The sequence below is a fragment of the Hyperolius riggenbachi genome, chromosome 5, assembly GCF_040937935.1.
Source record: "Hyperolius riggenbachi isolate aHypRig1 chromosome 5, aHypRig1.pri, whole genome shotgun sequence".
NCBI classification, from domain to species: Eukaryota; Metazoa; Chordata; class Amphibia; order Anura; family Hyperoliidae; genus Hyperolius; species Hyperolius riggenbachi.
Window position 1 is genome coordinate 134,499,014 of NC_090650.1, and position 21,873 is coordinate 134,520,886.

Sequence of the window (21,873 nt, forward strand, 5' to 3'; positions counted from 1 at the left end):
ATTCCTTAAGTTACCTCCTCTGTAGTTAATTTACCTCCTCTGTAGTTATTTTCACATGCAGTTAATTAACAGTCTAGAATTCTGGAGTTATTTTAAGGATTGAAGAGTTAACTTAAAGATAGAGGAGGTAACTTTAGGTTTGCCTGAGGTAAAATGTTTCCTGAATAGGACATGCCTAGTCACCATGGTAACAACTCTAGAAACGTTATTAAAGACAGGAGATAAGCTTAGTGAATTGAGGCCATTGCCTCTCTTTTATGGACGCCCATCATGATGTATGTATGTAGATGTGCAGGGTTACTGGTTACATAGCCCGATGCACGCCCACTGCATATGCATTTCTGTTTCTAAAGAGTGCACACATAGATGGACTGCATTTTATGGACTTGACAAATGATTCAAAAAGGGGCTTCCTCAAAACCATGGCATTCCATTCTGTTCTTATTTTTAAAATATACCTTCTGCATCTCACAAATGAAAAAGTGCTGTAAAGTAGATATGAAAATTAATATCAAATTTTAGTTAAAATTTTAGTTAAAATAGTCCAACTTATTTTGATTCATTTTTGCTTGCTAGTAGTAGATGATTTATATTGTGAGAAAACTCAGTGGAAAATGTTACTGACTCATTACCATATACAATAATGATCCAGATTATGTTCATACCCTTTTGTAATCAGCTCACTCATTGCCATAGACACTAATGATCCAGATGTTGTTCATACCCCTTTGCAATCAGGGCAGGTCTTAGTAGAGTAACCTGTGACAAGCAGGGCCAAGTGCCGTAACTTTAGCAAATAGCTAATCAAAAACAGCTCCGTGAACGTTTGGCTGTTGAATTTGCAACAAGCTCGGATAATTGCTGGGTTCTGAGAATCTCTTTTTGCTCGATCTGTTAAATGAAATCAATCAGGTAATGTTAAATGGTAATAAATAAGTAATTGAAAGTGATAGTGTGTGTATAAAATTACTGGTAATTGATTGACTAAATAAAATATAAATGAAAGATGCTAAATGTTGATCAATCAGAACCATATAGAGGTTTTTTTCTTACAATACTGTAGTGCACAATATTTATTCATCTATGAAAGCACAGTCGATATTTGCATCCTTATTTGGAAGTGCCTACCTGTGGTATTGCTGAAATCAGGAGAAACATGTGAATATAAGTGAATTTATACAGTAGCTGGGTGGTATATGATATTGCTGAGAGCTTAGTAGAAAAAAGTCCACTGCGCTCTCACTTCAATTAGTATAACCTAGGAATAGGAGAGAAACTGCACATCAGGGGCCCCTGATGAGTCTGGATTGATGACGAAACGCATAGGGCGGAGCCAGTACGCCTGACGCAAGTACGTCCAGGAAGCAGCAGTGGTGCACGAGAGGGAGCCAAAACAGCGTGGGGATCTTCGGATAGCGGGACACCGCCCGAAGGATATCCATACATCTATGAGGGCCCTAGAAACACCAGTATGATACACCTTTTATCCTCTTGGAGCTTGTGAGTAGCTAGTTGGCGCGAGAAGCGTGGTTGTAAGCCAATTGTTACAACAAACTGTGCAATTAAATTTTATTGTTTTTTTTAATTGAAGTTTTATGAAGAAATAAATACGTTTTGAACCAGCAATACGGTATGGTTCACTGAAGCATCCGAGTGAAGCGAATTAAGTGAGAGACCCACCTGAAAAAACGAGGTGGTGTGAACCTGGTGAGCGTCTTTGAATATGGGTGATGGTGTCACGAGTTTTGGGGCATTGTGATTCACACTGCACGGGCTGTTTGAAGTTTTTTGACGTGTGTGGACTTGTGAATACAGGATTATGCGATGTGCAGTTTGTCTCCTATTCCTAGGTTATACTGATTGAAGTGAGAGCGCAATGGACTTTTTGCTACTATTTATCTGCTGAACAGGATATCCCCACAGCGAACTCATAGGACTCTTTGGTGACTTTTTGTAACGTTTTGTGCATAAGGGTGGCGCAGCAATATATAAATTGCGGAGAGCAATTTTTGCCACTGTTTCCTGAATTAAGTGTCACTAACAGGAAAACCTGTCAGTTAAAAAGTTACTTGCAGTTACACATAAACACTGGCAATGTTTTTTTCCTGTTAAACTGAGGTATGAAATACTGGGCCTTGGTCCATTCTTTACTTTATTTATTAATCATTTAGTAAATTATTCCTTCAGGCTACTTACACACCAGGACGTTGCGTTTAGGGGACGTTATAGGGCACATAACGTGCCCCTAACGCAACGCCTGCTGCTCTCTGATGTGGACGTCAGAGTGAGCTGCGTTGTGCAGCTCACTCTGGCGTCTGTGATGCCGTGATGCGTACTCTTGGACGCATGCGGCATCACGTGGTCCCGCCAGCCAATCGCCGCACAGAGCAGCCGCTCCAGGAAGTAAACACTGCACGTCACACCGTGCAGTGAATATTAATTAGCCATGTGCCTGGCCGTTCTCCACTCCTCCCCAACACTAGTGAGCATGTGCGCACAGTCTTAACGCGGCTTAGCCGCGCATAACGCACAGCATGCAGCACTCTCAACGAATGTGCTGCGTTACAATGTAACGCAACGTGGGCACTGTGCACAGCCCATTGATTTTTCATTACTGTGCGGTCGGGCTGCGTTACAGGCTGCACTAACGTGCGCCTGTAACGTCTCACTGTGAAAGCAGCCTAAAAGTGTAACCAAGGCGGAATGTGATTGATTTGGACACAAGCATGTTACATTGCTTTGCTTTTCTGGATCCCCCCTGGCTGTTGTGTCACACAATCCCCCCTCCCCCCCCCAAATTGTCGACAAGGGGCATGTCAGCAGCTTGAAAATGAAAGTGGAGTACTTTTCAAGAGAGGGGCTCCTGCAGCAAGCCCTCTGGGGCGTTCAGGACACCCATTTTCTCACTTCTATGAACCCTGCACTGCCTCCTACAGCCCCTCCTCGCTGCTTCCCCTCTTCTCTGTGCTCTGCAAGGAGAGCACAGAGCAAGCTGCAGCATTGTGACACCAGGTTTGCAGCCTCTTTTTTTTTTTTTTTTTTTTTGCGAAACCAATGAAAAACTGGGTACAGGAGCAATGAAAACGGGCTCCACCTGATCCTGGATCATTATTTGATGCTAACTCCAATTCTTCTTAAAGTAATTTTAAAGTGACTAAAAAAAAAGAAAGAAAAGAAAGACAGAAGGCTCTTGATCCTATTAAGCAGCGGTAGGGAACCTTGGCTCTCCAGCTGTGAAAAACTACAAATCCCAGCATGCATTTGCCTTTATTAATCATGACTGTGGCTGTCAGACTCCTGCAATGCATTGAGCGACTCGTAGTTCCTTAATAACTTGAGAGCCAAGGTTCCCTACCCCCAGGGCCGGCGCTACCATAGAGGCAAAGGGGGCAATTGCCCCAGGGCCCCAGAGCTTGTAGGGGCCCCCAGTGGCTACAAGAGGAAAAAAAATTTCAAATCGACCTTATAGTTTTTGAGAAAATTGATTTTAAAGTTTCAAAGGAAAAAAAATACACATTTAAAAACCTGCCGACTTTAATGGTTAATAGCAAATCCACCTTAACGATGCTTTCACAGTGAGACGTTACAGGCGCACGTTAGTGCAGCCTGTAACGCAGCCCACCGCACAGTAATGAAAATTCAATGGGCTGTTCACAGTGCCCACGTTGCGTTACATTGTAATGCAGCACGTCCGTTGAGAGCGCTGCATGCTACGGCGTTATGCGTGGCTATGCAGCGTTACACTGTGCGCACATGCTCAGTCGTGTTGGAGGAGGAGGTCTTCCCTCCTCCTCCTCGGCCAGGCACATGGCTAATTAATATTCACTGCACGGTGTGACGTGCAGTGTTTACTTCCTGGAGTGGCGATTGACTGGCGGGACCACGTGATGACGCATGCGTCCAAGAGTACGCATCGCGGCATCACGGACGCCAGAGTGAGCTGCACAACGCGGCTCACTCTGACTTCCACATCTAAGAGCACCAGGTGTTGCGTTAGGGGCACGTTATGCGACCATAACGCCACCTAAAACGCAACGTCTTGGCGTGTAAGTAGCCTAAATGCTAGAAACCCTAAATTTGCAGGATATGTTAAGGAGATAATTGGGAATAAGAGGAAAAAACAATTTTTCAAAAAGTCCTTATAGTTTTTGAGAAAATCGATTTTAAAGTTTCGAAGGAAAAAGTATACATTCAAATGCGGTAAATGTCACTTTTAGTAGCGAACCTAACGGTAGTGTAATTTTACATGCATCACAAGAAAGCGCAATAAATTTCCTGACGGGGTTTCCTGGGGGTCCATACGCAGCCGCAGCGCTTTGGCCAGGGATCGCTATACAGCCGCAATATGGCTGCATGAAGATCCCTGGCATTTTTTTCCTATTTTCCCGATTTTTTTTTTATGTTTAGAGTGTGGGATTTTTTTTTTTTAAAAATGATGTGGGGTCCCCCCTCCTGAAACATTTTAACCCCTTGTCTCCCATGCAGGCTGGGGTAGCCAGAATTTGGAGCTCCGACCGATTGGGGCTTCACACCCTGACTATACCAGCTGCAAAAAAGGTCCCTTAATGCCGATTTTTGTTCCGGGGTATCTGTTGGGGGGCCCCCAGGTTTATTTTGCCCTAGGGCCCCATTGTTGCTTAAATAGACCCTGCCTACCCCTGCTATAGAGTTTTCCCCGTCTTCTTTTGACTTTTTTTTCCCTAGACGCTTTACATATACTTTGAAGTGAAAGTTTCACATGGTTACATTCATACATTCAACAATTCCGCAACAGTCCTGAAAGGTCGCATTGCACGTTACCACTGCAATGCCACCATACAGTGAGGCATACTTTCCAAGAAAAGTATTCCTCCCTTCTTGGTGAAACATGCACGACATGCAGTGTCGTCATGACAGGACCCGCCGAACCGCATTCAGTGTGATAGCCCTATTTGGACTATCACTGCTTCTGCGATTCCCTAATACTTTTAGCAATAGACCCTGAACAAGGATCAGGTGCTCTGACTGAAGCGTGACTCAGGTGTGTGATTTAGACACTACTGATGTCACAGATCAACAGGGATATATGAGGGAGAAGGCTTGTGTTGTACTTTGTTTTCTGGTTGAACTCGATGGATGTATCTCTTTTTTCAACCCAAATAACTATGTAAAGCTCAGCAGGACTGCCAGGCAGCTGGTATTGTTTAACAACTTCACCACTAAGGGTTTTTCCCCTTAAAGGGATCATGAGATGGGGATAAAATACATTTATATATACCTGTGGCTTCCTCCATCCCGATCGCTCCCACGTCGCCGTCCTCCGCCTTCTGTATCCTCAATAACGGGTCCCGTAAGTTTTGCCAGTCGGGGCTTACTGCGCATGCGCGGCCTGGCAGCGCCCCCCCCCCCCCCCCGTCACATGCAGGCGGAGAACGCTTCCAGCCATGGGAGAGGGGGGGAATGCGCGCAACCGCACTGCGCATGGGCCAACTGGCCGAACTTACGGAACCCGTTACCGAGGATCCAGAAGACTGAGGATGGCGGCGTGGGGGCGATCAGGCTAGAGGAAGCCCCAGGTATGTATACATTTTTACTATCTGGTATACTTTAAGAGCTCCTCCCTTTCATTCGCCAATAACTTTATCACAAGGAAATAATCTATATCTTGTCTTTTCCGCCACTAACAAGGCTTTCTTTGGGTGCTACATTTTACTAAGAATTATTTTAATATAAATGATTTTAACAAGAATAATAAGAAAAAAAATGTATTCTTAGTTTTGGGCCATTATAGTTTTAAAATAAAACATTCTACTGTGGATAAAACCCACACATTTTATTTGTTCCAGTTATTGAAATGTTTAAAATATCTTACAGTACAATGTATGGCAACAATATTTTATTTGGAAATAAAGGTGTATTTTTTTCTATGTTTCGTCCATCACTAATTACAAGGCCATATATGGACAAATAACAATAATATACCCTCAAGACATACATATTTAAAAAAAAAACTTTCAGTCCCTAAGGTAACTATTTATGTATTTTTAAATTGTCATTTTCTTTTTTAATATGAAATTTTTTTTGTGTAACTATGGGAGAGTGGTGGAGGTAAGGGGTTAATTTTAATGATATATGTATGTGTATTTATTAAATAAAATGTATGTAGGTGTAATTTTACAATTTGGCCACAAGATGTCCTCACACATTTTCTTCCTTCTACACTCATTACTTCTTGTTCGCCTACTAAGTGTAACTTTGTTCTTTTACAATGGCTCACCAACGTCATGCCGCACGGACTCGTCTCTTTCCGTTCGTTCGTTCCACTCTTCCGTCACTGAAGCCCACTCGCTCTGCTGTCGCTATGACAGCAGATTTTGGTGAGCCAGTCAGGAGCCGATTTTATTGGCTCCTGACAGGCTCACGGAGCTCAGCTGTCATACCAACAGCAAAGGGCGAGTGGGCTGCAGCGGTGGGAGAGCATCACGATGTGTGGCAGCGTGGTAATTGAAATCTATGCCCTTGCAGGGATAACAGGGCGTAGATTTAGTTCAAGTAAACAAATGTAAATGTGTGTGTTTTCAAAACAAAAGAAAGAGAACAATGGAGTTGATAGCCTGTTAAAAAACTCAGCAGGGGTGCTAGGAGGTGTGAGGTCAAGGGGATTTACGCAGATCTGCGCAGCCCTGGTAAATCTAGTGATAAAGGACAGTGTATGACTGTGTAGGCGTGGCTCCTGGCTGTTAACACGCCTATAATTTTTTTGCAACCACGGATCCCATTGAGTTAGAAGGGGTATTGTTCCCTCCAGGGGGGGTTATTAGTTGAGCAAGAGGGGGGATTGTTCCCTCTGGGGGGGGGGGGTTATTAGTTGAGCAAGAGGGGGATTGTTCCCTGGGGGGGGGGGGGGTTATTAGTTGAGCAAGAGGGGGGATTTTTCCCTGGGGGGGGTTATTAGTTGAGTAAGAGGGGGGATGGTTCCCTCCAGGGGGGATTATTAGTTGAGCAAGAGGGGAGGGTTCTGTGTGAGAATAGGGTTTGGTTGGGTTGCATTTTCTGATACAGATAGGTTGAAGTCAATGGTTAGGTTGCACTTTGATAGCTATAAATAAGTGCAACCGGTTGCAAAATCTGATAAAGTTGCAAAAAATTTCTCTACACTACACTGGCCTGGCCAGGTCGGCCACCGGGAGCATGCATGCGGAGTGGTGCTGAGGTCACATCCTGCCTGCCACGGGTTGGAGGAAGCCCCAGGTAAGTGGAATTTTTTTTTCACTCACCCTGAACCTTCCCTTTAAGGGAAAAGTAAATAACAATAAAAAAGTACAGGCTCTCTGGAGATATTTCCTAGTTTGCTGATAAATCTTTGATGGGTAAGAGCTTTCTGTTTACTCCTGATGAATAAAGGACACTACTCGAGCAAGCGTGTGAATTGGTTCCAGATAATGTGTGGAGCTTGTGTTCCAATAATAAAGCAGATGTCTCACCTACTTTCATTTTTAGTGAGATATCTGCCCAGCTATAGCCTACGTAACACTGCTGAAAATGTTATAACATTGTCCATCTTGTTTTACCAGATACGAAGAAGGTGACTTTGAAAAGGCAGCAGAGCTGTATAAAAGAGCAATGGATATTAAAGAAGCAGAGACTTCAGTATTAGGGGCAAAAGCCCCCTCTGGACATTCCTCTAGTGGGGGAGACACATACAGTCTCAGGAACACCCTGCCAGTCAATACCTGCAGTGAATGAAGAGACGACACATGTACTGCAGTATAAAGTATACTCCAATACCAGACTCTGTTTAGAAAATATAATTTTTGCTCAAGAAGTTTGATAATCTGATGGAAAATGAGGATTACAAGACTTAATAATACAATATATAATCCCTTTAATATGTCAGTCCACTTCTCTTGAAAGCCAGAGGAGCCAATATGCAGTCCAAGACCTGACACCCTAGAAAATGTGTCTTTTCCCATCTCCTCCAGCTCACAGCAAAACTTTTCGTTTGCGGGGGCGTTTTCATTCGTTGTCATTTTTTCATAATCTGCCTTTTCAACCAGTGGAAAAATATTGTATCATATATAGCAGGGGTCAGGAACCTTTTTGTCTAAGAGAGCCATAAAGCCACATATTTTAAAATGTAATTCCATAAGCCATACAATAGGTTTCAAACTGGGACAGTTAGGGCTCATGTGCCAGTTGCCATGGTGATGTGTATATAGTTGACCCGCTGGCAGCGGAAGTGTCAGACACATCTTCAGCTTCTCTTGGGTTTCAGCAACATCAGCAATTTCCCCGAGAGCCAGACAGGAGAAATACCGACTAATAGCTTGTACAATTAGCTAGCTCTTAGGGGTTGATTCACTTTGTAGGTCGAGATCCCTGCACTTTGGCCCAATAGGCTGCCTGGCAAGTGACAGGCAGCCTATTGGGCCAATCAAAGTGCAGGTATCTCGGCCTACAAAGTCACTGGACCTGACGGGGTCCAGAGTAGGACAATTGGAGCAGCTGTTCGTTTTGGGGTAGCGTGAGTAAGTTAGTAGTGCAAGCTACAGCAGTAGCGTGCAGTACTTTGAAAATGTTACTTGCACTGTCACCCTAAGCTGCACTGCTTGTGCAGTGTAGCTAAGGGAATCAACACCTATAGATTTGTATGCGAGTCAGATGTAGATATCAAAAGAGCCATATCGGGCTCCTGAGCCATAGGTTCCCTACCTGATATATAGTATTCAAAATCACATGCATTTTTTGTGGCTGCATAAAAGTATTGTATGGGAATTGCATGCGATTCACATACAGTACGTGGGAAGAACCAACATGCTGTGCGATTTTTTTTTTTTTTTAAATGGTGCATTGATTTGCAATGCAACCCATAGACTTTCATTAAGTGCAATTTTGTGTGTGGCTTCCGCTGTGCAGCAAAATGCACGATTCAAACAAGTTTCCCAGGCTCAAATTAGCTTTAGTTTCACACGGGAGGCTGAATTGTGCGCTTGTCTGGCAGTTCAGTCTTCTGACTACTGGCCATGAGAGCCATTCAGGTGTAATCAAACGGCAGCATTTGTAACGCCTCACATATTAACGCTTGACATACACGGTGATGTTACACGGCAGCAGAAAGACAACATGTCACGTCTGAACATGGTCAGTACTTAGCAAGCACCCAGCCGGTGTACGGGAGCAGCTGAGAGGCGGTAAATTCACCGCCTTCAGCCCATGTGAAAGGGCTTTTAGATGTAATGCAGTTCAAAACCTAATAAATCCACCCTTTACATCCAACACAGAGGGGGGGGGACATTCCTTGCCCAAAACCATAAAGAAGCACTTCTTGTGTTTTTAAAAGTATAAAATATAGCCTGGCCTATCAATGCAGAGTCGCTCACCTTATTAGGTGCCTGAAAATGCCAATATTGATAATTCAGCACACAAGCGTATTAGTGATTAGACCTCTGATGATCTGTCCTCGATCGTCCCATCTGTGTGGAAGCACCGTCCAGGGATCCAATATGGAAGTAATTGAAGCTCTCCAGATGAGTCCTCGGACGGATGGGGATATTAGTAACCACGGGCTATTTGTGCCAACAGGTAAGTAAAAAACATTGGACAGAAAAAAAATATAATTCATACAGTGGCCTGACTCGTTTCCCAAGGATCACCCTTGTTTCATTAGAGATAGATTGGCAACGACTCATCTGGAGAGCTTCAAAGGCTTCCATATTGGATCCCTGGCTGGTGCTTCCAGACAGGTGGGACAATCGAGGACAGATCAACAGTGGTCTATCCACTAATACGCTTGTATGCTGAAATGTCAATATTGGCGTTTTCAGCCATCTAAGTTGTGTTTTGCACCTTGGAACCATTTATAATGTGCACCAAGTGAGCTACCCCATGGACTAAAGGTTTACGCCAGAATTTTACCCCAAACCACACCTCTTCAGCTGTGACAGAATGACACGCCGAGTAACTCTGAAATACGTGGTGCAATATACCTTTGCGGATAAGTTAGATAATTACTATGGGGGGGAAAAAAAGGAGGTACAGATATGTATATTTTAGGTTATTTATCTTATGATGTTACAAATATATATATGTGTGTGTGTTACGGCCAGAACCCAAAGTCAGTCCTCTTCTGGTTCTGGCCGGTCAAAACTAGAAGTGGTCGTCTCACTGTGGTCAATGCCCGAAATGAATGGATTCTTGGTGGCTCAGTTCTTCTCTTACGGCTCTGGATCTTCCCCTGCCTCCCTCCCATTGACTTCTTTCAGCCGGGGACGCACGCAATGCACCCATAGTTGTTTGTCATAGCAGGGACGCAGGGATACATGACGTTCGTTTTTGCAGAGCAGGGCCTGGCATAAGCAATGTCCGCAGCGTTCATGCTCTGCTTCCCTGCCACGATGAACACCTCTGGAAGCATGCATGTTTCCCTGGCTGCCACAAGCCAATAGGAGGGGGAGGAACTAGAGTTGTGGGAGAGAAAGGAAGCCGCTAGGAATTGATTCATTTCAGGCATTGGCCACAGTGAGACGCCCACTTCTAGAGTTTTGACCGGCTAGAACCTGAAGTGGCCATACTTCGGGTACTGGCCGTAACATATACAAAGATTTCTTTAGTAATCAACACAAATACATTATTATATTATAAACTCCTCTTCAGAAATGTGTTAACTATATATCTTAAATTGCTGTAAGAAAAGTGCTTGAAGCCAAAATGTGAAGTACACAGCAGCTGTGTAGAAACATTCCAAATACTTGAAACGGCACTAATTGCCCGCAGTATTAACATGCAGCAGTGTACTATTTTATTACTTGTGACTTTTTTATACAGTGCTTTGTGCAATGTATGACACCATATTTATTTTTGTTATATTTTATATGTTGTATTAAATGTTTTGACAACCAAACAGCTGATTTGTGATATTGTTTCTACAGTCATAAAAATGTCAAAGCATACATTTTACTTCCCAACATAGACTCTGTTACTTAAACACAACCTGAAGTTCAGAAAGCTAGTTGAAAGCAATTTGTGTTGTGAAATGAAATATGCACTTTAAGGTAATCCTGCAGTGGGTCAATACCTCCCTATCCTGCAGGAAGACAGTATACTCTATGGCCTTACTGACACTGATACACCAACTGTAGATCCCTGGTAAGTGCCAGTGTTTAGCCAGACTTCCTGGTTCTGGCAGACTTTGAACTAGTCCAACTTCTTATGGGGATTCTCATTTACCTTTATTCTTTTCAAAACATTTCCAGAAAGGACCTATGCAAATATTCTAGTCAGCCCACATATTTGGATGCACCCTGGCTATTCTGGCACTTTGGCCATGCGCCACTGCCATATATGGAGTGCTTTTGAAAATACAGGGATTCCTAAGAATCCACGTGAGGAGTTGGACTAGTTGAAAACCTGCCAGAGATGTCAGATAAATAATAGGTACTGTAAGCGATTCATGCAAAGCAGCGACTATGGTCAGGATCTGCTAAGTTACTAACAACTGAAGTTCTATTCCAATAAACACAGTATAGGAAAACAGACACATATAGGCTGTACTTTTCAATAGCTTTTATTAGTACAACCTAATAGAGATGAGCGAACTGTTCTCACTGGAAAGTTTAGCAAATTCAGTGGAGTCTCAGATTTGTCAAATTACATGAATGTGGATACTTGACGCAGAGTGCATTAGACACAGTAGAACTGGAATCCATAACAGTAAACCCCAGTTTGGCATTATTGGCCACATATTAGGAGGTAAGCACAAACATGGATTTGGGTATGCGAATACAACACAGAACCTTTTAATATGGATAAATGTATAACAATCTGCATACACCAACAACCTAACAGTGGGACAGCTATTGTAGTAATTTCATAAAATAGCCATTCCCAAAATAGCCAATAGTGAACAAATGGCCATATTTAGCACATTTTCAGAAAAAAAAACATGAAACAGAAAATAACAGATAAAATCTGAGAAAAATAAAATGGATTCTGTAAAGCAATACAAACAGCTCGTATTTTGGACACATTAATAAATAAAGCTACTTATACACTCCAACATTTTAAAGGGAACCTAAACTGAGAAGGATATGGATTTTTCCTTTTAAAATAATACCAGTTGCCTGACTCTCCTACTGATCCTGTGTCTCCAATACTTTTAGCCACAGCCCCTCAACAAGCCTGCAGATCAGGTGCTCTGACTGAAGTCAGACTGGATAACCAGCATGCTTGTTTCAGGTCTGTGATTTAGCCACTACTGTAGCCAAGGATATCAGCAGGACTGCCAGGCAACTGGCATTGTTTAACCTCCTTGGCGGTAATCCCGAGCTGAGCTCGGGGTATGCCGCCGGAGGTCGCCGCTCAGGCCCTGCTGGGCCGATTTGCATTCCGAAAAAAGCAGCACACGCAGCCGGCACTTTGCCAGCCGCGTGTGCTGCCCGATCGCCGCCGCTCCGCGGCGATCCGCCGCGTGCAGCGGCGAAAGAGGGTCCCCCCAGCCGCCCGAGCCCAGCGCAGCCGGAACAAACAGTTCCGGCCGGCGCTAGGGGCTGGATCGGGCGGCTCTGACGTCAGGACGTCGACTGACGTCCATGACGTCACTCCGCTCGTCGCCATGGCGACGAGGAAAGCGAAACAAGATAGGCCGCTCATTGCGGCCTATCTTGTTACTTTCGATTGCCGGAGGCGATCGAAAGTACGCTTCCGGAGCGCCCTCTAGTGGGCTTTCATGCAGCCAACTTTCAGTTGGCTGCATGAAATATTTTTTTTTTAATTTAAAAAAAACCCCATTTCAGCCTCCCTGGCAAAATAAATAAACCGCCAGGGAGGTTAAAAGGAAATATCCATATTCCTCTCAGTTTAGGTTCCCTTTAATCGATTAGATGTCAGATTTGAAAAAAACAATGAAACAAATAAATTGATCCTAAATGTCTTACACAACTGATTAGTTTGAAATACTGGTTGAAACTTGACATTTTTATTAAATAACTCAAGCAGGAGCTACAGAGAATGATTCACGCATAGCTTTGTACTGCGTCCATCTGCACAGAGCTTGTGGTGCTGCCAGTTTCATAGTTTTTTTTTTTGTTTTTTTTAATGGAATTGAGCGGTGAAAAATATTTCCCTGAACAGTTTCAAATCGGGGATAGGTCAACTGTTAATTTATGGCAACTTTAAAGCCTACATGACGGTGTAACAGAATAGTTTGTAAGAAGCACATTCTCTGTAGAATCACTCATCCTTCATCCGGTGAGTTACATGTTCCTCATCTGAGCCATCAGTTCCTCCAGACTCTGGTCTGAATCCTCCACTGTAGCTCCCGAGGTTGGTTTCTGAAAAAAGGATGAAACATTATTATATGCATAGTTAAGATATACAAAAATTAACTTTAACTGGTTCCCCGCCGCCGTACAGTATATCTACGCTCCTTTGGACTTAACTTCCCCGCCCGGAGCGTAGATATATGCACCCCCCGCCGCTACCGCCGCTACCGCCGATGTCCGCTCTCCCGCTCGCACTCCCGCGATCGTGCACGCCGCTGCCCGCTCGCCCGGAGATCAATGAACGGGAAAATACATTCCCGTTCGTTGATCTCTGCCCCCGCAATGATCTGCTGCTTTCGCTAAGCAGCTCGATCATTGTAAAAAAAAAAAAAAAAATACCAGCCTCTTTGTACTTCCTCCAAGCTTCCGGAAGGAAGCTTGGAGGTCGCATTAAACTGTTGCCATCTTGTGGCCAAATAGTAAACTACACCCTAAACTATTTTTCACACACACATACATTACTTATACAAAAAAATTAACTCATTACCTCCCACACTCCCCATTTTTTTTTTTTTTGTAATTAAAAAAAAAATAAAAAATGTACAATTAAAAGAAATACATAAATAGTTACCTTAGGGACTGAACTTTTTAAATATTTATATCAGGGGGGTACAACACTGTTACTTTATAAACTATGGGCTTGTAATTAGGGATGGACGCAAAACTGAAAAAAATGCACCTTTATTTCCAAATAAAATATTGGCGCCAAACATTGTGATAGGGACATAATTTAAATGGTTTTATAACCGGGACAAAAGGGCAAATACATTTCATGGGTTTTAATTACAGTAGCATGCATTATTTAAAAACTATAATGGCCGAAAACTGAAAAATAATGTTTTTTTTCCCATATGTTTTCCTATTTTCCCATTAAAACACATTTAGAAAAAAATAATTCTTGGCATAATGTCCCACCTAAAGAAAGCCTAATTGGTGGCGAAAAAAACAAGATATAGTTAATTTCATTGCGATAAGTAATGATAAAGTTATAGGCGAATGAATGTAAGGAGCGCTGAAAGGAGAAAATTGCTCGGATGCTGAAGGGGTAAAACCCCTCAGTTGGGAAGTGGTTAAAGAAGATTAACCCAACTAGGAATGACAATTCCAAATACAAACTAAATTCTCAACAAATTTTGCACTTTTTTTTTTAATTTATTGCAAATCTATTTTCACGCTGACCATAACATATACTGATAAACATGATCAACATATTTTTATTTGGCAACTATTTTTTTTTAAAGTGTACCTAAAGAGATTTTGACCCCCTCTTTGCAAGACTGTTCCAAGCAGTATTACTACTGCCGATGTCTTCAGTCCTCATTGGGCTGTCTGAATGCCCCCATGGTCTCCGCTGTGCCCTCTCAATAATTGCTTGTCGGTTGAGGAACTGGAAGGGGCGGCGTAAGCTGCTAAGGGCTCAGCCAGTGCATGCCCATTACAGCCAAAAATACGTTCCATGTAGACACGCTCCCGTCTCTCCATTGTGTCGACAGCGCGTGAGCGCCACTGTGCTCCGAAGTAGTTTTGGGGTAGCAGCCATCTTTGTTTTAAATAAACATTGTTTACAAAGCTTTTTTTTTTTTTTTTGGTGGATGATCCAGCGGGGAACAGCGAAAACGGCGCAGATGGGGTCAATGTTTTTTTTTTCAGGTACTTAATGTCACAGATTTTCTTTAAAGTGGACCCAAACTAAAAATACAAGATTTCAGAAATAAAATCTATTTTCTAAATTATAATAATAAATAGCAGCCTTTTTTTCAGCTGCATGATGACAAATATAAAATATTTTACATTTATTGGAGAAACCCCTCCCTTCCTTTCATATTGCCGGGAAATAATCCGGCAAACTGGTGGAGTCGATGGTGTCCAGCAAAGGAGGAATTGCTAATAGCTGCCACCTGTATAACCCTAGTTATGCAAAGAGGAGGGTGAAAAGCATGCACTGAAATGCTCATAGGCTCAAAGGAGTGTTTATTTATATTTGTATGTGTCAGAGTGCTGCAATTAAATATTTTGAATTAAAAAAATGTTTGGTTTGGGTCCGCTTTAAGGCTTTTTAAACTGTTCTTTAAAGAGAATCTGTATTGTTAAAATCGCTCAAAAGTAAACATACCAGTGCGTTAGGGGACATCTCCTATTACCCTCTGTCACAATTTCGCCGCTCCTCGCCGCATTAAAAGTGGTTAAAAACTGTTTTAAAAAGTTTGTTTGTAAACAAACAAAATGGCCACCAAAACAGGAAGTAGGTTGATGTACAGTATGTCCACACATAGAAAATACATCCATACATAAGCAGGCTGTATACAGCATTCCTTTTGAATCTCAAGAGATCATTTGTGTGTTTCTTTCCCCCATGCACTGAAGTTTCAGGCTGCTCTTTTCTTCTTGCAAACAGCTTTGCCCTTGTCTGTAATTCCTCAGTATGTGAAAGCCCAGCCAGCTCAGAGGACGATTTATCCAGCTGATTAGAGCAGCTTCTCACTTCTCTCTTATCTAAATAACACACAGGCAGTATGCATAGAGGGGCCAGAAAGGGTGAGTTCATAGCAGAACCACAACACTGAAGAACTTGGCAGCCTTCCAGACACAGGCCGACAAGTCTGACAGGGGAAAGATACATTGATTTATTACAGAGACTGTCATAGTAGAAAGTGCTGCAGTTAGCCAGAACACATTAGAATAGCTTTTGGAACATGTAGGATGATAAAAAACAGGATGCAATTTTTGTTACGGAGTCTCTTTAAAAGTGAAATCAGTTTATTTTATTTCCTAGTAGAGTACACTTAATGGCATGTACAAGCATAATGCTGGGAATACACGGGTCGGTTCTCCTTTTTCTTATATTTTTTTTCAATTAACTTCAATGATGAATAGAGCGGCAAAACGATCGAACGGTGATCGGACATGTTGGAAATGATACGTCAAGCCATCTTAATGGCTCAGAATCGAGCCGTGTATTCCCAGCATAATGTATTTTTACCTTTAGGAAATCAGATTTACACCTTTGGCCCCATCCAAAAGGTGGACATTTTGCTGGTACGCATCCACACAAAAATTATCAGCAATTTTCTCGGACATGACACCCATTGTTTATTTTGTATTTAACAAATAATAATAATAAAAAAAATAAAAAATAAATCAGACTTTGGTCAATGCATATGATTTTAAGGGCTCAAACCCACTAGCAGCCTTTTCTAAGCGCTAGTGATTTGAAAAAGCTCTTGCTAATGCAATGCTTTGGGGGATTATTCAAAAATCACATCACTGGGGATGGGATCACACCCAAAGCGTTACATTAGCAAGAGCGCTCCTAGTGGGTTCCAGGTCTGAGAGGAACTGCAGTGAAAATCACAATGAATAAAATTGCTAATGTTTTACAATATTTATTCATAAATAAGTCGGTGTTTGGCGGTTTTAAAAACTTTCCTCACTCCGATGTAAATTCTGAAATTTCGCAGGTGGTGACATCTTTAGTACTGGCAACCTGCATCACTGAGGAGTGGTTGTGTGTTCTGAGCAGAATAGGAAAACCACCTGGGCCCATAAGCAATTCACTTTTTACTCCTGAGTTTATTTACTAGGAGATCATTTTCCATTTTCTCTTTAAAAAAACAACTTCTCAGCACTTTGCAATTGAAGAAAAAAAAAAGTACCAGAAGTAGGTAGAAAAGTATTATCAAAATTATGTTGAGTTTTTTCCTGCTTGCTGGTGGTTCAAAAGGCATTTTCTTTACAAGTCATGAAAATATCACCTGGGAGAAAACTCGGGGTCCTGGGCCGATTTGCAATTTATTTTTTTCTCCTGAGTTTTCTCCTAGGTGATATTTTCACACCTTGTAAATAAAATACATTTAAACCACCAAGCATGAAAATATTTCAAACAATTTTGATAGCAGTTTCTCAACATCCTTTTCAATTGAAAAAAGTAACAACATCTTTTGGTACTTGTTCAATTGAAAAATGCTGTACATTACTGAACTGCCCTAAGTGAATTGAGGCCAATAAGTCAAATGTGATAGTGGTGTAACCTCCCTGGCATTCCATTGTTGCAGACTTTTGTCCGCTGAAGGCTATTTTTTTTTTAAAACTTGTTTTAAATCATGTAGCTAGCAGTAGGCAAGCTACATGTGTCCCCTTGATTGCCCCGGTGCTGTGTCCCGCCCCTGATCGCTGCCAGCTATAATTTACTGCTCCGGGATCCCGCAAGAGCCGTAACTTCTTCATTCAGCTTCGATGGCGAAGATCGGAAATGACGTCATCTACGTCATGCGCAGTCCCGATCCTCGGCATAGCAACGCCTGGTGGTGATGGAAGAGGGAAGAGGCTGCGCCAGTGCGGGCTCCGGCGGGGGGTACGTATAACGCTGCCAATTGCAGCGATCGGGGGGGGGGGTGTTGGCGGAAGCTGCGGCAACGACACATGTAGCTAGCCAAGTGCTAGCTACATGAAGTACTAAAAGTTTTTCTTTTTCCCAGGAGTTCCGTCCTGCGCCGGATAGGATAGGCTTCAGCCTATCAGGTGCCGGCGGTCCCCGGCCAATCAGAGGCCGGGGATCGCCGATCTCCTCTACGGCGCTGCTGCGCAGCAGCGCCGTATATATGTAAACACCGGGGAAGATCTTCCACGTGTGTTTACATTTACCCTGCGAGCCGCGATCGGCGGCTCGCAGGGTGTTCACGGAGACACGCTCCGTGAACTGACATGGAACGGTCGCTCATACGAGCGGCCGTTTCCATGCAATCCACTTCAGGATTCAGGGGCGTAGTTAAGCGTACGCCGAATCCTGAAGTGGTTAAATTTCCCTGTTTTTTTTTTTTTCTAACCCTCCTTCCCTCCCTCCCCCATCAGCCTATAACAGCGATCGGATGTGAAAGGTTTCAACCTATCACAGCGGATCGCTACCGAGTCCCCCAGGGGCACAGCCGTGTCACACGGCTGTCCCCAGTACAGCGCTGCCTTAGATCACAGCGCTGTAAAGTAAACAGATGGCGGTTTTGCCGTCTAACAGTCTCCTAGCGGCGATCGCTCCGTCAAATCCCCACCCCAGGACTGGACGCCAATTGGCGTTAAGCAGTCCTGGGGCTGCCACCTTGATCATGTCCATTGGTGTTAAATACATTGGCAAATAATTTTTTTTGAATCTGCAGCAATCCAAAAATGCTGCCAAAATCCCTCTAGTGGGTCCATAAGGGTACCAACACATTTTTCTCCATATGTGTACTGCATTATTGGATGTCCTTTTGTCTTTTACTACCACTACCTTATTTCAAAAATCATGTACAGAGGATCTCTCCCACCTTCCAGGTCCTGATCATGATATGCTGTAAGCTACTACACTTACATGAATCTTGGTACAATCCTTTATGTTGCAGATGTTTCTTTAAAAAACAAAACAAAAAAACCCTAAATAAAAATGTCATACCGTAACAGGAACTGTATAGGCCACCGTGATTCCCTCTGGTAAATCAGGGACAGGTCCAGTGGCCTCTTTTAATTCTTCTTCTGAAACCTCAGACACTAGCTCAATGCCTAAACAGTAAAATGATATGGTAAGAATACTACACACAAAACAGGCATATCTTGCAAAATATCACACAAAATTGCTAAATTCTGTATATGGAATAGCTAAAAAGTTCCAGTAAAGTTACAAAAAGATCTATATGCCTTTTTATTAATGCTGTTTAGCTTAAATAGAGCCCAGTCATTACCCCATTCATTATCTTCATGTACAATTGGGGATTCTTCTACTACGACAACCTCGGTCTTAGGTTTTGCAGCTTCTTTTGCCTGGGAAAAACAAAACAAAAAAAAAACATGGAAAGCAAAATTACCAGATGTACTCAGACGATATTAAAAAAAATAAGTAATAAAAGTTCTACATTGCAGTGATCAAATCTTGGTAAAAAAACAAAAAACAAAACCTTGCCCGTATCTAAGAACAGTGAGGAAAAAAACTGTCCAAAAATGGTGCAGTTCTTATAGGCAGGTTGCTTTATATATCAGAAAGGTTATGCAAAAAAGATCAAAATAAATGGGATATGTGAAAACTGCCATAATCAGTCTGTAAAAAGGCAAATTATCTTTTGGCTTCAGAAGTTGCGGAGTCATTTCTATGCAACAAGCCTGCAGCTAATATAGGCGGAGTGGTGTTAAAACACCCTATGTGTTTGCTGTGGGCAAGTGATTCAGAAAGATCATCAAGGCAGCAATGACAGCATTCTTAATCTCACAAATTAGCCTGATTTAATATCTTGATCAGTGTACTCAGTATACATGTAGAGAAAGCCTTCTCTTTATGTGGATTTTAAGCTGTGAAAGAAGAGCTTAAAGAGAACTCTCAGGTTCCAGACTTACTTGGGGCTTCCGAAAGCCTCCTTGAGGCTGCTCAGTCCCTGAAAGCCTGTCCAAATAACACTTCATTGTGCATGTGTGGCCCATCACGCACCCGCGGCTGGGAGCGTTCTATGCCTGCGCAGTAGTATTGCGTAAGCGCGGAAAGCGACTGGGGAGCGCGCCTGGCCAGGCCGTGAATGCACAAGGAAGCGCGACTCGGGCACTATTGCAGGTGACAGGAGCCACCCGGGGACCCAGCGAGGGACTGAGCGGCCCCAAGGGGGCTTAGGGATCCCCAGTAAGTACGGAACCTGAGATGGCTTACATCTCAGTTACACTTTAAAGCTCATCTGTGAACAGGAATTAACCATATCTCCAAATCTTACCATTTTCACATACCAGAAATACTGTAATTACTACTAAATACTGTAATTAATTCTGAAAAAATATACAAAAAAAAAAAAAAAGAGAACATATTCATGCGTTTCCATTGTCCTAAGTCTGCAGTCATGTGACCATACTGGCGTGACAAACCAACAGTTGTAGTATCCATAGGAATGAATAAGGTGCTCACAAATATGAGATGCATTTATTCAGGCACGATAAGACGATGGTTTGACGACAGACACGGAATGTGGAATATTTTCAACAAATAATGCTATTTCTGGTATGGGCAGATCATGTAGATTATGGAGGTTCTCCCTGTTACCCAGAGATGTGGCTTGAAGGCACTGAGTGAGTCACTCGGATGGGATAAAATGTGCCACTAGGAGAAAATTTTCTGCATCACAAGTGTTTCTTTTGCATTTAATGAGACAGTATATTATATGAAACTATTATCAGCAGTATAAACAGATACAGACTACCTTGAATTCCTCCTGCCGTTGCAGACAGTACCTATCGCTGCAGGATGGGTTGGGCTTCATAGACATTGTAGGGAAGTAATCTTGCATGGCGTTGTAGCCCAGGTAAAAGCTCACTGTACCAAAGTTTAGAAGATACCTATGTATGAAGAGCAGTTTAGTGAATGTCTCCAACAAGTAGAAGGCTCATTGTGCAGTAAGTTTTGCATGGAAATAAATGTTTAACCCTCTTCATGTGGAAACTGTGAAGGCTTTAGTATAAATTGACATGGGTATAACCATGTCCTCCCTCCCCCTTATAAAAAACACAATTCCCTCCCGAAACTTACATAACAGGTATGGCCTTTTCCTTCTCAATCATAGGTAGTATAGCCAGTAGCCTCCACATGAAGTACAGCCATGCCCCACATAGCAAATCTAGCCAATCTTCCCACACAAACATAGCCACAGAGATAATTTAAAGGGAACCAGAAAGGAACGAGGGGTGAAAAAAGGCAAAGTTTTTATACATACCTGGGGCTTCTTCCAGCCCCATAAGCCTGAATCGCTCCCACGCCGCTGTCCTCAGCTTCCTGGATCCGCCGGTACCGGGCCTGTCATTTCCGGCGGACGCGGCCAATTGTCCGCATCACAGGGGCTCCCTCCATACATGTACACATACGGCTGCGCAGTAAGCAGCCACATGCGTATCTGTATGGAGAGATCACCCTGTGATGCAGAGAATTGGCCGTGTCCGCCGGCCGTCTGGCCGACTCGCGGCAATGACGGGACCCGGTGGCGGCGGATCCAGGCAGCGGAGGACGGCGGCGTGGGAGCGATCCATGCGTATGGAGCTGGAGGAAGCCCCAGGTATGTATAAGTTCATCCTCTCTGGTTCCCTTTAAAAGGAATACTTAAGTCTAAAATAAAAAAATGATCTTTACTCACCCGGGGCATCCCTCAGCCCCCCGAAGCTGGATGGTGCCCTCGCAGCCCCGCTCCGATCGTCCTGTACCCGCCGGCGGCTACTTCCGGGTTTGGCGACAGGCTGGGAATGATTTTCCGCGTTCCCAGCCGCTATATCACCCTCTATGCTGCTATAGCGTATATGTTATTGTGATATAGCGGCTGGGTACGCGGAAAATCAGCCGCGTTCCCAGCCTGTCGGCGGCTGTCGCCGAACCCGGAAGTAGCCGCCGGCGGGGCTAGGACGATCGGAGCAGAGCTGCGAGGGCACCATCCAGCTTCGGGGGGCTGAGGGATGCCCCGGGTGAGTACAGATCATTTTTTATTTTAGACTTAAGTATTCCTTTAATACTAATATATGAGGGAGCACAGAGAGTAAATTAAATCGGGTGGGTTAGGGCATACAATGTTTTGTTGCGGAGGGCCCACTGAGT

The 21,873-nt window shown here is 43.2% G+C and overlaps 2 protein-coding genes across 5 annotated transcripts in view; one reads left to right on the forward strand and one right to left on the reverse strand.

Moving 5' to 3' along the window:
• NPHP3 (nephrocystin 3) overlaps nucleotides 1–9,385 on the forward strand; it is a 94,949-nt gene extending 85,564 nt beyond the window's left edge. For both annotated transcript variants that reach the window (XM_068236275.1, XM_068236276.1), the window contains exon 28: nucleotides 7,554–9,385. In XM_068236275.1, the coding sequence (XP_068092376.1) occupies nucleotides 7,554–7,725 (172 nt within the window). In that variant the 3' untranslated portion in view covers nucleotides 7,726–9,385. The remainder of the gene's footprint in view (nucleotides 1–7,553) is intronic.
• A 2,141-nt stretch (nucleotides 9,386–11,526) lies between these two features.
• The window catches only part of UBA5 (ubiquitin like modifier activating enzyme 5), a 39,557-nt gene continuing 29,210 nt past the window's right edge, over nucleotides 11,527–21,873 (reverse strand). For 2 of the 3 annotated variants that reach the window (XM_068236282.1, XM_068236280.1), the window contains 4 exons: nucleotides 20,495–20,633; nucleotides 19,007–19,085; nucleotides 18,721–18,827; nucleotides 11,527–13,307 (listed from right to left, as the gene is read on the reverse strand). In XM_068236282.1, the coding sequence (XP_068092383.1) occupies nucleotides 13,230–13,307; nucleotides 18,721–18,827; nucleotides 19,007–19,085; nucleotides 20,495–20,633 (403 nt within the window). In that variant the 3' untranslated portion in view covers nucleotides 11,527–13,229. The remainder of the gene's footprint in view (nucleotides 13,308–18,720; nucleotides 18,828–19,006; nucleotides 19,086–20,494; nucleotides 20,634–21,873) is intronic. The other variant, XM_068236281.1, reaches the window with a different exon arrangement.